The sequence below is a fragment of the Ovis aries genome, chromosome 13, assembly GCF_016772045.2.
Source record: "Ovis aries strain OAR_USU_Benz2616 breed Rambouillet chromosome 13, ARS-UI_Ramb_v3.0, whole genome shotgun sequence".
Taxonomy (NCBI): domain Eukaryota; kingdom Metazoa; phylum Chordata; class Mammalia; order Artiodactyla; family Bovidae; genus Ovis; species Ovis aries.
The window spans coordinates 37,587,923-37,599,148 of NC_056066.1; the positions used below are offsets into that span (position 1 = coordinate 37,587,923).

The following is an 11,226-nucleotide window of genomic DNA, read 5'->3' on the forward strand; positions in this document are numbered from 1 at the left end:
AGTGAGAGCAAAGAGCAACACAGGCCTGAAAGCAGCCCACTGAGCCGACAGCAGCAACTGATTCCTCACGGCTGATCTGGGCCCAGACGAGCCCTGGGAGCCGGGGGGACAGGCCTCTCCACCCCGAGGGCAGGGCTGCTGGCAGGCTTGAGTCCACACACAGGACTCACCGGCCAGTGGGACCACGACCAGGCTGGGAGGCTGTGCCATTTCACAGGAGAGACCCCCTCAGTGCTGCACAGAAGCTGGCTCTCGGGACCAGGCAGGCAGTCCAGGGGGGCAGGAGAGCTGAGGGGGCAGGTCCAGGCCCACCTTTTCCAGCGCAAGGAGGTTGTCAGCCTGCCACCTCCTTCCCTGGCACAAGAGACACTTCCTCATGGCAGGACTGACTGTCCAGCCAAGCGACAGTACCAGACCAGGTGAAGTAGACAGACAAAACCGTCCCCCAACCCTGGGAGGCAAGAAACCTGGCCAAGACCAGCTCTGCTCTGCTTCCCCGGGGGGCAGAGACTTGGCCCCCAGCCCCCGGGGCTGGGGTGGGAGGCTGGCTGGCGGGCCCTGGGAGCCAAGTGCAGCTTGGGGCGCACGCAGGGCTTACTTGCTCTCCACCTGGCTCGTGGCCTGGTTCAAGGCGTCCCTCAGGATGGAGTTCTCCTGCTGCAAGCGGGCCAGCTGTGCACTGGGGCCGTTCTCCAGCTGCTCCTGCAGCGTCCGGATCTAAAAGGGCATCCGAGGGGCATCAGAACCTCGCAAGGACAGCCACTTCGGGAACAAGGTCGGCAAGCTCACAGCTCACAGACAAAATCCCCAAGCAGAGCGCTCAGCCCAAAGCCCAGGCGTGCTGGTTCACTCGGCTGCTGACCAAGGTCCTGAGACAGCACAGAGCCCACAGCCACCCCAAGGACGCCTGTTTCCTGCTCTCTGACCCCCTTGGCACAGCCCCTGCCACCCCGGGGGCGGGGGGTAGAGGAGAGAGAGCAAGGCTCCAAGTCCTCAGGGCAGAGCTAGCCAGGCCCTCCACTGGGACAGTGCAGATTTCAGGCCCCTTGTTTTGCTGGGTCCTCCCAATCTCGTAGGGAGAAGGCAGAGCTAGCAAGACTCCAGGGTCATGGAGAGGCTGCAAACTTGACCGACAGGCCCCTAGAATAAGGGATGGTCATGTCCCAACGTGACCACTTGGGACTGGAGTATTTTCAGAAAGTGCTCTTTAAACACACGCACATCTCGCCAGCCAGACAGAACAGCCCCTCGCCCCGCCCCCACCCCGCCCCGTGACAGTGCCCACCTTGCCCTGCAGCTGCTGCACCTCCTTCACGTGCTCCCGGTAGCTGGCCTGCATGCGCGCCTGCACGGCCGTGATCTCCTGCTCCCGGGCTACCAGCTGCTTCTTCACTTTGGCCTCCCCGGCGGCTGCCTTGGCCTTTTCCGCTGCCAGCTCCTGGAGAAAGCAGAGGGCAGGGAGGTAGGAGTGCATCAGGTGAAACCAAGGCCAGCACCACCCAGAGCATTTGATAAGCCCCCCACTCCAGCTGTCTGTCCGTCCATCCCCCACCAAACACACCATCCCCCCTGGCTTGGAGCCAAGGCCCTAACTCAGGACAGAAACTCAGACTCCTCGTGAATGAAAGGATCCAGGGCTCAGGGCCAGGGGTGTCCTGAGGCCCAGGCCACCTCCCTGCACCTGCTGCCCCGCAGAGAGGCCGGGCACAGAGAGGATGCGACAGGCACACACAGCGCTTTGTTGGGGAAGCACGGCTGTCTCAAGACAAGGGATGTCGCCAGCCCTCAGGGACCCGGGCTTCCTCCCCAGGAGAGACGAGGGCAAAAAAACCCCAGATGAGCTGTGACAGGAGCAGCCGTGTGCCAACTGCCCCTGAGCAAGACCCCCCCACCAATGTCGGGGTGGCCCGGACCCCCAAGACGGGAGCTCATGGGCACAGCCCAGGCTCCTGGAGTCCTGGGTCTTCACTGGGCCCAGACCCCGGCCCCACCTTGTTGAGCTCCCGCAGCTTGCTCTTGGCGACGGCCGCGTCCTCCTGCTCCGTGGCCAGCAGCTTCTCCTTCTCTTCCAGCTGGCGTTTCAGAATCACCACAGGGTCGCCCTTCTGAGTGGCCTGGAGAGGCCCACAGAGCCACATTTAACAGGAGGTGAGCAGACACAGGATTTGAGCCCCAGTCCAGCCCTCAAACCCTGACCCACGAGCAAAGCCCTGGCTGGATAGTGCGGGAGTGGTTCCTTGCCGACTGCACACACACGTGGAGGGGAGGCCCCACCTCAGCTGCCCAGCCCGTCAGGCCTCGGGCCCGCAGGTGCAGGAGCTGCTTGAACCCAAAGCTCTGGACCCCGGGGGCAGTTGTGGGGAGCATGGTGTTTCCCTAACCCAGGTTGATGGTGGTCAGGGCCTCTCCTTGGCCTGCTGGGGGCCATTGGCCATCGTTCCCGGCTCAGTGCCCAGCCCTGAGCGGCTGTGTGGGGCCAGCTGAAGAGTGGAGGCCGGGCTGGGGGTGGGGGAGGGTGTATTCTGGGTGTACTGGCCTGAGGCCACGCCTCTTATGGGGGTGTGTGGTCAGCATGACCTCCAGCCACTCAAGCCCAGGAGACGGACAGAAGCTCACTGAGCAAAGAGCTCCTGAGACCCCAGGGCCCGTCCCCCTTCAGCAGGGGCCAGGGCTGAAAGAACCCAGTGGCCTTGGGACAGGGGCCACCAGGCTGGCTCTCAGGACACTCCCCAGACATCTCTCACCTCTGAGGCACCACAAAATCCTCTGGCAAAATTACCTATGATGCAGGCTCTGTGTAAGGAACAAATGTGCCCCACAGCACTTCCTGGGGGCAGCTCATGGCCCTGCACCAGAGGCGGGAAATCCAGACAGGCAAGCACCTTCCCTCCTGCCCCAAGCCCTGGCCACAAACCAGCGGGCCAGCTCCTGCACCCACCTTGATGCCCCTCCTATAGTAGCGGCCGGGCTGATTTACCCAGCCATCCCAGGAAGGGGCGGCGAGGAGGCAGGTGGAGGGGTTTCAAGGACCTTCTGTGCAGCTGGGCAAGCCCCAGGGAGGCCGGGGCCCTGGGACCAGGTGGGGTGTGGGGGTGGCCCCTGGCCAGCTACCCGCAGCCGCAGTGGCACCAAACATGGCGGAGGGGCCCACCTTGTGCCATGTGTCCTGCATGATGCCCGCCTTGTCGGCCAGGATCTCCATGAGCCGTTGGGCTTCTCCCTCACTGAGCACCATGCTTCCAACAGCGGAGACCAGCGTCTTGTAGGGCAGGTGTAGAGTGCCATTGGCATCTGGGGGCCCTGTGCATGAAGGGGAGGGTGGGTGTCACACACAGGCACAACAGCCAAGCCCAGCATACCCCGGAACGGGAGCCAATTGGGGTCCTGCCCAGACAGCGCAGAGATGGTCCCCAGTAGAGAAACATTGAGTGTCCCTGGGCTGGAGGAGACAACCCCTGACCTTTCCATCATCAGGAGCAGACATGGCAAGGTACAGTCTCCCCAGCCAACAGCCCAGTCCAGCTCTGGCTCGCACCACCCAGAGAGGCTCACAGCCCTGCCAAGACCCAGCCCCGTGGCTCTCGGGTCCAGACTGACCAGCGAGCCCATCAGCCCGATGGCTGCAGCCCCACATTGAGGAGGGGGAGGCCACCTCCCACGTGTCCCGGTCTAGACCCTCTATTTGCAGCTCTCCCCGGATGCAGAGTAAGGCAAGTTCCAGGAGGGATGGCTGGGCCAGTCTCATCCAGGCCTGGCCACCTGCTGGGCCAGGAGCACCTAACCTGCTAGAGGACACAGCGCCAGGTGCCAACAGCCAGCTGTCACCCCTGGATACCCCCAACATCCCCACAAGAGCTCCGCTCTCTCACAGGCCCTCATGCAGCCCCAAAGGCAAGACGGAGTGAACAGGGACGCCCCTGTTCTCATACCGCGGCTCTAACCTGCCCTCAGTGGAAAAGAGGGCCCCAAATAAGCCAAAACAAAGCAGAGCAGCTGCCCGCAGCAGCACCTGCCGCCAAGCCCACCTCGCCGAGGATGAGCGAGGGGGAGGTTTCCATGGCAACACGAAATTCTCTGCCTGTCACAATATTTTCATCACACATGAAAACACTTGGCAGGATGCCCTTGTAAAGGGGACGAGGGAGTGGGGGTGTGTGGTTGCTACAAGCACCTTCACTTCGAACTCCTCGACCCGCAAAGCTCGGGAATGAAAGATAACCAGGCTAACGTTCAGGCCTAGAGCGCAAGGTGTCATGAAAACTGGGGGTGGAGGGTGGGGGGGAGGCGGGGTAGCGCCCTTCAGCCTTCAGTTGTCACTGAGATATGCATATTAAATAACTTTAATGGAGAACTTCTGCACCCAAGGGGCTTCCCTTGCGGCTCAGCTGGTAAAGAATCCGCCTGCAATGCGGAGACCTGGGTTTGATCCCTGGGTTGGGAAGATCTCCTGGAGAAGGGAAAGGCTACCCACCCCAGTATTCTGCCTGGAGAATCCCATGAACAGTAGAGTAGTCCATGGGGTAGCAAAGAGTCGGGCACGACTGAGCACCTTTCACTCACTCACTCTGCACCTAAGAGACAGCTCAAGGACAGCTAAGCCCAGAGAGAAGGAACCAGACGGACGAAGACCCCACAGTCAGCGCCTTGGTCTCTGGGCTTCCTCTCATCCAGTCAGTCGGACGAAGACCCCACAGTCAGCGCTTTGGTCTCTGGGCTTCCTCTCATCCAGTCAGTCGGACGAAGACCCCACAGTCAGCGCCTTGGTCTCTGGGCTTCCTCTCATCCAGTCAGCTGGAAGCCCGATGTTCCTGCCTGGTTTCTCCAGAAGAGGGCGCCCGCTGGGTCAGACCTGCCAGAAAGGCCTGGCTGAGGCCAGCCACTCAGACCTCCTTCCTGCTCTCTGGACTCAGAGAGGCAGGCCTGCCCCCGTGCTGCCCACACGCAGCCACCAGCCTCGTGGGCACCTGCCAGGGGGCTGGTGGTGGGAACAGGAGTGGTTCCTGGAGGGGCACACACCAGATTCTGAAACCTGGTATGAAAAGAATGTCAAGGATCTGCAATAATTTTTCATACTGATTGCAAGCTGATGTGATACAGCATTTGGGGTAAACTAGGTTACATGAAATACATTATTAAAGCAAATTCCACTTGTCTTTCATCCGCCTTTCTTAACGTGGCTCGCTGTATTTCTACTGGACAGACTAGCTACTCGGCCCGGGAGTGGTCTGGGGAAGGGGACTCAGCAGCTGGACGATGCAGCTGTGTGTCCATAAGGAACACCCCTCCCTTCACAGTGTCACCCCATGGGTCTCACACGTGCGTCTCTTCTGGAGGGCCTGCTGCACAGACCATTCCTCAGAGTATTCTGGGAGAGTGTCATCCTGATACATGTCTATTAAAACCGTCTCACATAATTACACTAAACTGTATTAGACTTCCTAATCAAACAAAGTAATATAAAACTTGTAAAGCTATGCAGTAGTGAAGTTTACTACCTCTTGCCCACCCCAACAGAAAATTTCACAGCCTTCTCCACCACCATATAAATACTTCAAAATTATTTTCAGAGACATCACGTTATATTTCTCCATTAAGGTTAAGGACGGTACCATCTTTAGTCTCCCCACATCAGGGAAGGTAAAACTGAAAGAAAAGAACCGAGAAGCAGGAACCTGAGCCCCACGTGAGTGGCATTTATTTCTGGGTGTCAAGGTCTTCTGGCCAAACCCCCAGCCCTAAGCTCAAGCCCACAGGGGCCGGGGACCAGGTATGGGGGGCGGGCGGTGGGCAGCACGCTGACCCACTCATGGGACTAACATTCCTCCAGCAAACACTCCCAGGCTAGAAAGAATCCTTGGGGCTGGGAAATCTTAACGCCCTGAGATAAATCTCTCGAAGACTCAACATCTGTTCTGTGAAGCCATGGGCCTCACCAAGACCATGTGGCCGTGAACTCCCTGAAGACAGGAGCAGCCAAGGCTTTGCGCACGACGGTCCGTCTGAAATTCCAGGTGTGGACAGGCCGGGAGGCCTAAGGGAGGGAGCTGGTGGCAGGAGGGCACGGTGGCCAGGCAGGGCCAGTGTCTCACGGCGTCAGCTCAAGGCTGAGCCTGTCCACGGGCCGGTTTCAGTCTGCAGGCCTGCAGGCAGTGGGCACCCTGTCAGAGCAAGGACCCTGGAGCCCTGGGCTTGAATTCCGGCTCAAATCCGTGCCAGCTGGGCATCCTAGGGCAAGCAGCTTCACCTCTCTGTGCCGATTTCCTCATCCATGAGGCAGGGTGACAATCACTCCTCCCCGACACGTGACAGGTTAAATGGCAAGGCACTGGGCACAGGGCAAGCACCACAGGGTCCATGAGCAGGGCCAGGCGCACCCCAGACCCAGCCCCTCCCTGAGCAGACAGCACCCCAGCAGGGAACTTATTGGAAGGGGTCCCCTTCCTCTGTCCCCCCACGATCGCCACAGACAAATCATGCCAAGCCAGCGCCAGGCACCTTCCCGGGGACAGAGCCCCATGGCCTGTGCCCCTTTAGCCCCTGCCTTGCACACAAGGTCACGGGGGCAGCACGTTTAGAAAAGCTAAGAACCTGTGTCTCCTCGGGCCCTCAGCCCCGAAGCACACACTGTTCGGATAACATGCGCTAGCCTCAAATTCCAGAACTGCACTCCCGTCTGTGACCACGCTTGGAGGCTTAATCACCCAACATCACGCCAGTCCTGCAAAGAGGGCATGGGAGTTTCCCTCTCGGGGTCCCTTGGGGAGAAGCCCGTGAATGGTCTCAGCCAGTGGGCGCTCGGCGGGCTCCCCGTGCTGCTTCAGTCCCTGGAAGCTCTGCCCTGCTCATGCTCGGCTCAGCCCATGACAGGGTGACGTCGGAGCTGCTCCAGGAATCACGCTTGCAACAGACGGCTGGGATCCAGCCGGGATCGTCGCCAGGCCCCAGGATGGGCATCAGGAGGTTCCAGCTCCACGCCGGCCACTGCTGCAGGTTCCTTAAGCCCTGCCTAAGGGGTCTCCCGACCGCAAGTATGCACCAACTATGTACCCTGCAGTCTGCAAAATGCAGGTGGGAGGGACTCCCAGGCAGGAGAAGGAAGGAGACCCCAGACACGGAATCAACAGAGCCCCAAGGACCCCTGGGAGCGGCCATGGCAGCAACACTGGGAGGGCCTTCATCGCAGGAGATGCTCGTGCCAAATGCTCTGGGCAGAGAGCAGCGAGGGCTGGGGCTTCAGGAAGGGAGGGAGCAGCAAAGACAGGCACCAAAGCTGGCAGAGCAGAGGCAGGCAGGGCTACAGGGGCTCCCAGGCGTCAGAGGCCCTGCTGGTCCAGGTGTCACCTCATGGGCAAGGGAGCATCACTTGGGAGTGAGCCGGGTCTGCACCTGAGGACCCCGGGGGACCAGGCCGGTCAGGGATGAATCCAGGCCAGGGGCTGAGTGTGCTTAGGGAACTGGGCGGCGACAGAGACCCCGTGTCAACCCTGGGGCTTGGAGGGCAGGACACAGGGTGCAGTCTCGGGGCGGGGGGACATCCAGACCAGCTCCCAATGCCTCTGCACAGCTGTCACCCCAACTGTGTGGTGGGGGGCCACACATGGTCCCCTGGACAGGGGCAGAGTCCAGCCTCGGGAAGCCCTCCAGGACATCCCCAGTCACCTGAGCCATACGCAGGCCACAGGCCCAGGACCCTGGGAAGGGCCCCCTGCCCTCCCGGAAGCCAGCACTTCTCGAGCAATCGTCAGACTCAGAGACAAGACAAGCTCCTGACTCCCGCTGACCCCAAGGGAAGAGGGCGGCTCCCAAATCAGAGTGGCCGGCAGGCCACCTGTCTCCAGAAACAGGAACCTGAGCCAGCACCACCACGGCCCCCAACCCCCAGGAGCACGGACAGTGGCCGTGAAGGATTCTCCTGAGCCTTCGGGAAAGGGGTCCCCCCAAGGCCCTCGATGGAAGAGCCCCCAGATGTGGCAGAGGCGCAGCTGTGGCTCCAGCCGGGTTGCGACTACAGCAGTGGAGGGCCCCGGGCAGCACACAGATGGTCAACCGCAAGGCCATCTCAGGCCGGAGCCCAGCACCGCCCGGGCCGTCTGCCCCCCGACAGGGTGAGGGCCCTGCACGGTGGTGCGCTGGCCCCAGGCAACTGGCATCTTGAGGGCACTGGAGCAAAGCACAAGCAATGTCGAGAGCAATCCTACCGGGGTTCCTGAGTTGGGCCTTCTCATCTGGTTAGAGACAAAAGTCATCTGTTGACAGACTGGGAGCTTGCCCATATAATGATGCCTCATGGGATTTTTTTTTTTAATTCTACAAATTGAATGACTTTATTTTTCTCTTTATATACTTTTGCTCCCCCCACACCAATTTTCATAAAATCCATTTTAGATCTGAAAAAAAAAAAAAAAAAAAAAGAACACATCACAGTATTTCTTAAAGAAATACAACCCTGGAGGGCCTGTGGGCAAGATCCTTCCTCGGGCCTGAGACAGCCATGAGGTCTGACCTACAGCCGGCAGAAAGGACGGGGGACGACAGCCTTGGGCCCCTGTCCCGGCAGCGACGGGAGACCCGGTGCTGCCACGTGTGAGAGGGCTGACCAGGAGTGACCGGGAAGTTCTGGAAGAATGTCTTCCAGCGGCTTCTCTAGCCGTGACAGTGCTGCACTGACTCGAGACTCTCTTCCCCAGGGGATGTTTTGTTCTTTTGAAAAAGAAGAAAAGGAAAAGCTGGGTTTGAAAAACTTACACAGAAAGTGAATTAAATAAAGGCTCATGAGCCGGTAGTTTTCTTCAGAGCTTCCAACCCTGAGAAACCGAGTTTAGTTTGAAAGAGAGGCTCAAGCATGGTCTCACCGGCCCCCGTCTCCTGGGGAGAGGGACAGGCACAGACGGAGACCCAGGCCCAGGGTGCCCCGCCCCCCACCACCCCTTCTGGGAAATCTCAAAACAGAGCTGAACTCTAGTTACTGCTGTCAGAGAACAGGCAGAGATACAAGCCCACCTTAGAGAATGCTGGGGGGTAAACGCATAGAAGGACGCCTGTCCTCACCCCAGGCTGGGGTGCAGCAGGACCCCGGGGTGCAATTCCCGTCCAGTCATACAGCCTGAGATGGGGCCCTGCAGACTACACACACCCAGCGTGATGTTCTCCTGGCCACTCTGGGTCACAGAACACGGCTCCACTCCTGCGTTTCTCGGGGTCTGGCAGTGGCAGGAGACCTCTCACAACACGGAGTTCACGGCCCCAGGATGCAGAAACCTCCTTTCTCTCTCATCCGACCTCAGTGCCCACCATCAGCTGGGTGCCCAGGGGTGGGGACACACTGAGAAGGACACGCTGCTTCCTTCCTCACCCTGGGCCCCCAAAGAAGCAGGAGGCCCTCTCGCTGCTCAGAGGCCACTTGGGGTCCTGAGGTAGGGCTGGGCTGCCTCCTGACACGCAAAGGGGTGCAAGCTCCACTGTGGTCCAATGAGGGCCTGTTTCCTCAACTCACAGACAAATGCGGAGTTTTTCTCTCCCACTAACAAGAATACATGTTATAGAAAAACTAGAAAGTGCAGAAGGGTGAAGGGAAGAAAATAAAAGTCACCCACAGACCTCCCCCTAAAGACGGCCTTTCCCCACGTAGACCTGTGCACATCTGACTCAGCCATCGTGGGGCCTAAGGGCACCTCCACCTCCCAGAGGCTGGCGGGGCCCAGCTGGGATGGTCTCTGGCCCAAGGTTTAGGCCCAAGTCTGCAGGATGGATGGCATTTGGCATAAAGCCAGGACACCGAGTCTAAGAGGAGGGCCGCCCAGTCGCCCTCCTGCCCCGCTCCCCGCCTCAGTGACACCCACAAACCAAGCCCCCTGGCAGCATAAGGACTCGGGCCCAACTCGGAAGGTGCCTCCTGTCCAGCCCAAACCCACATGTCCGGTTCAGGGGGCCTGGCCTGCGGCACGTTCAGGTGGACGCGAGTCCAGGAGCTGGAGAGACAGCCCTGTTAAGAGGGCCCCAAAGCACCCCCACGGCCACACATTTCCTGGGCAAGAAGCTGCTTTCCTGACCAACGCAGACGCTGGCTGCAGTGACTCTCAAGACAGCAAACCAGGGGAGGCCTGGACAGTGCCGCCAACGCTCAGGAGCTTCAATTCCAGAAATTTCTACTTCGCAAGGATTCCATGAATTCCCTCTTCTCCAGACACTGGGAAGGGAACCCAATCTTCTGTTTCATAACCAAGTGTTTTCCCCTCGTCCACACCTGGGTTCCTAACGGCCTCCAACGTCACCGCCATCTCCACACAGCCACGTGAGATGCTCGCGTGGGCTCACCACCCAGGGGACCGTCTGCCGCGCCAGGCCTTTGGTGGGCAAGGTGGACGGGGCTGTCTCCCTGAGTTAGAAACGCACCTGCCTTCTGATGAAGCAGCAGCACGTCTAGGGCCTGACGCTATGGAGGCCCTCACCTGGTGGGACACGGACTGCAGCAGTTAGTTCTAGCAGCAACAGAAGGGCCCGCCGCTTCAGAGCATTTAAATACACTACGTTACGCTCAGGCCAAGGACGACCGCGCAGCCTACTCAGGACCAGCCTTCTTCCCGACCTGCTGGCCTCGGGCCAGCACCCTATTGTCATTCTAACAGTTTGGGAAAGTGTTCACATATCAGACAGACCCCGCCTTCCAACAGTCACTTAAAAATCTATTCAGTATTCTTACTTGTTTTTCCCTCGAGAGGTGACTTTCAAGCCCACTGAAATTTTGGCAGGAAGAATAATAAACTACTAAGTTAACCAGGGAGTGATAATCATTCTATCACGTATAATCTTTCTTGTCCTGAACCGCGGTATTTTTTTCCTGTTCAAATTTCCTCTTATCCTACACCTCAGGTGAGCGGCCTTGTGGGTTCACACAGGTCGGAAGTTAGGTCTTCCTCCCAACAACGCTTTTTGTTACCTGCCAATTTAGCCTTCCTTTCTAATGTGAAGTTTCTGTTTCATACCTTATTTCAAATGTCTAAGGCCTTATAGGGTCATGACAATCCCAGGAAGCTCTGATACAGGAGAAGCCAGAAAACAGACCGGCTCTCACCTACATCCCTGCCGTCTGCCTCCAGGGCCCTTAGCCCTGGGTCAGGTAGAGCATTGCCTTGAAGACAGGGAGGTGTGCTCCCTCCACCCGTGGGGCCAGGGCCAAGGCTGAGTGTCTGGGTTTTCAAAGGCCTGAGAGGTTGTCATGACCTGTGG

The 11,226-nt window shown here is 59.1% G+C and overlaps 1 protein-coding gene across 3 annotated transcripts in view; it reads right to left on the reverse strand.

Moving 5' to 3' along the window:
- Positions 1-11,226, reverse strand: part of RRBP1 (ribosome binding protein 1) — a 47,439-nt gene that overhangs the window by 12,357 nt on the left and 23,856 nt on the right. For all 3 annotated transcript variants that reach the window (XM_027976719.2, XM_027976718.2, XM_042230660.1), the window contains 4 exons: positions 3,152-3,300; positions 1,992-2,114; positions 1,286-1,438; positions 599-717 (listed from right to left, as the gene is read on the reverse strand). In XM_027976719.2, the coding sequence (XP_027832520.2) occupies positions 599-717; positions 1,286-1,438; positions 1,992-2,114; positions 3,152-3,300 (544 nt within the window). The remainder of the gene's footprint in view (positions 1-598; positions 718-1,285; positions 1,439-1,991; positions 2,115-3,151; positions 3,301-11,226) is intronic.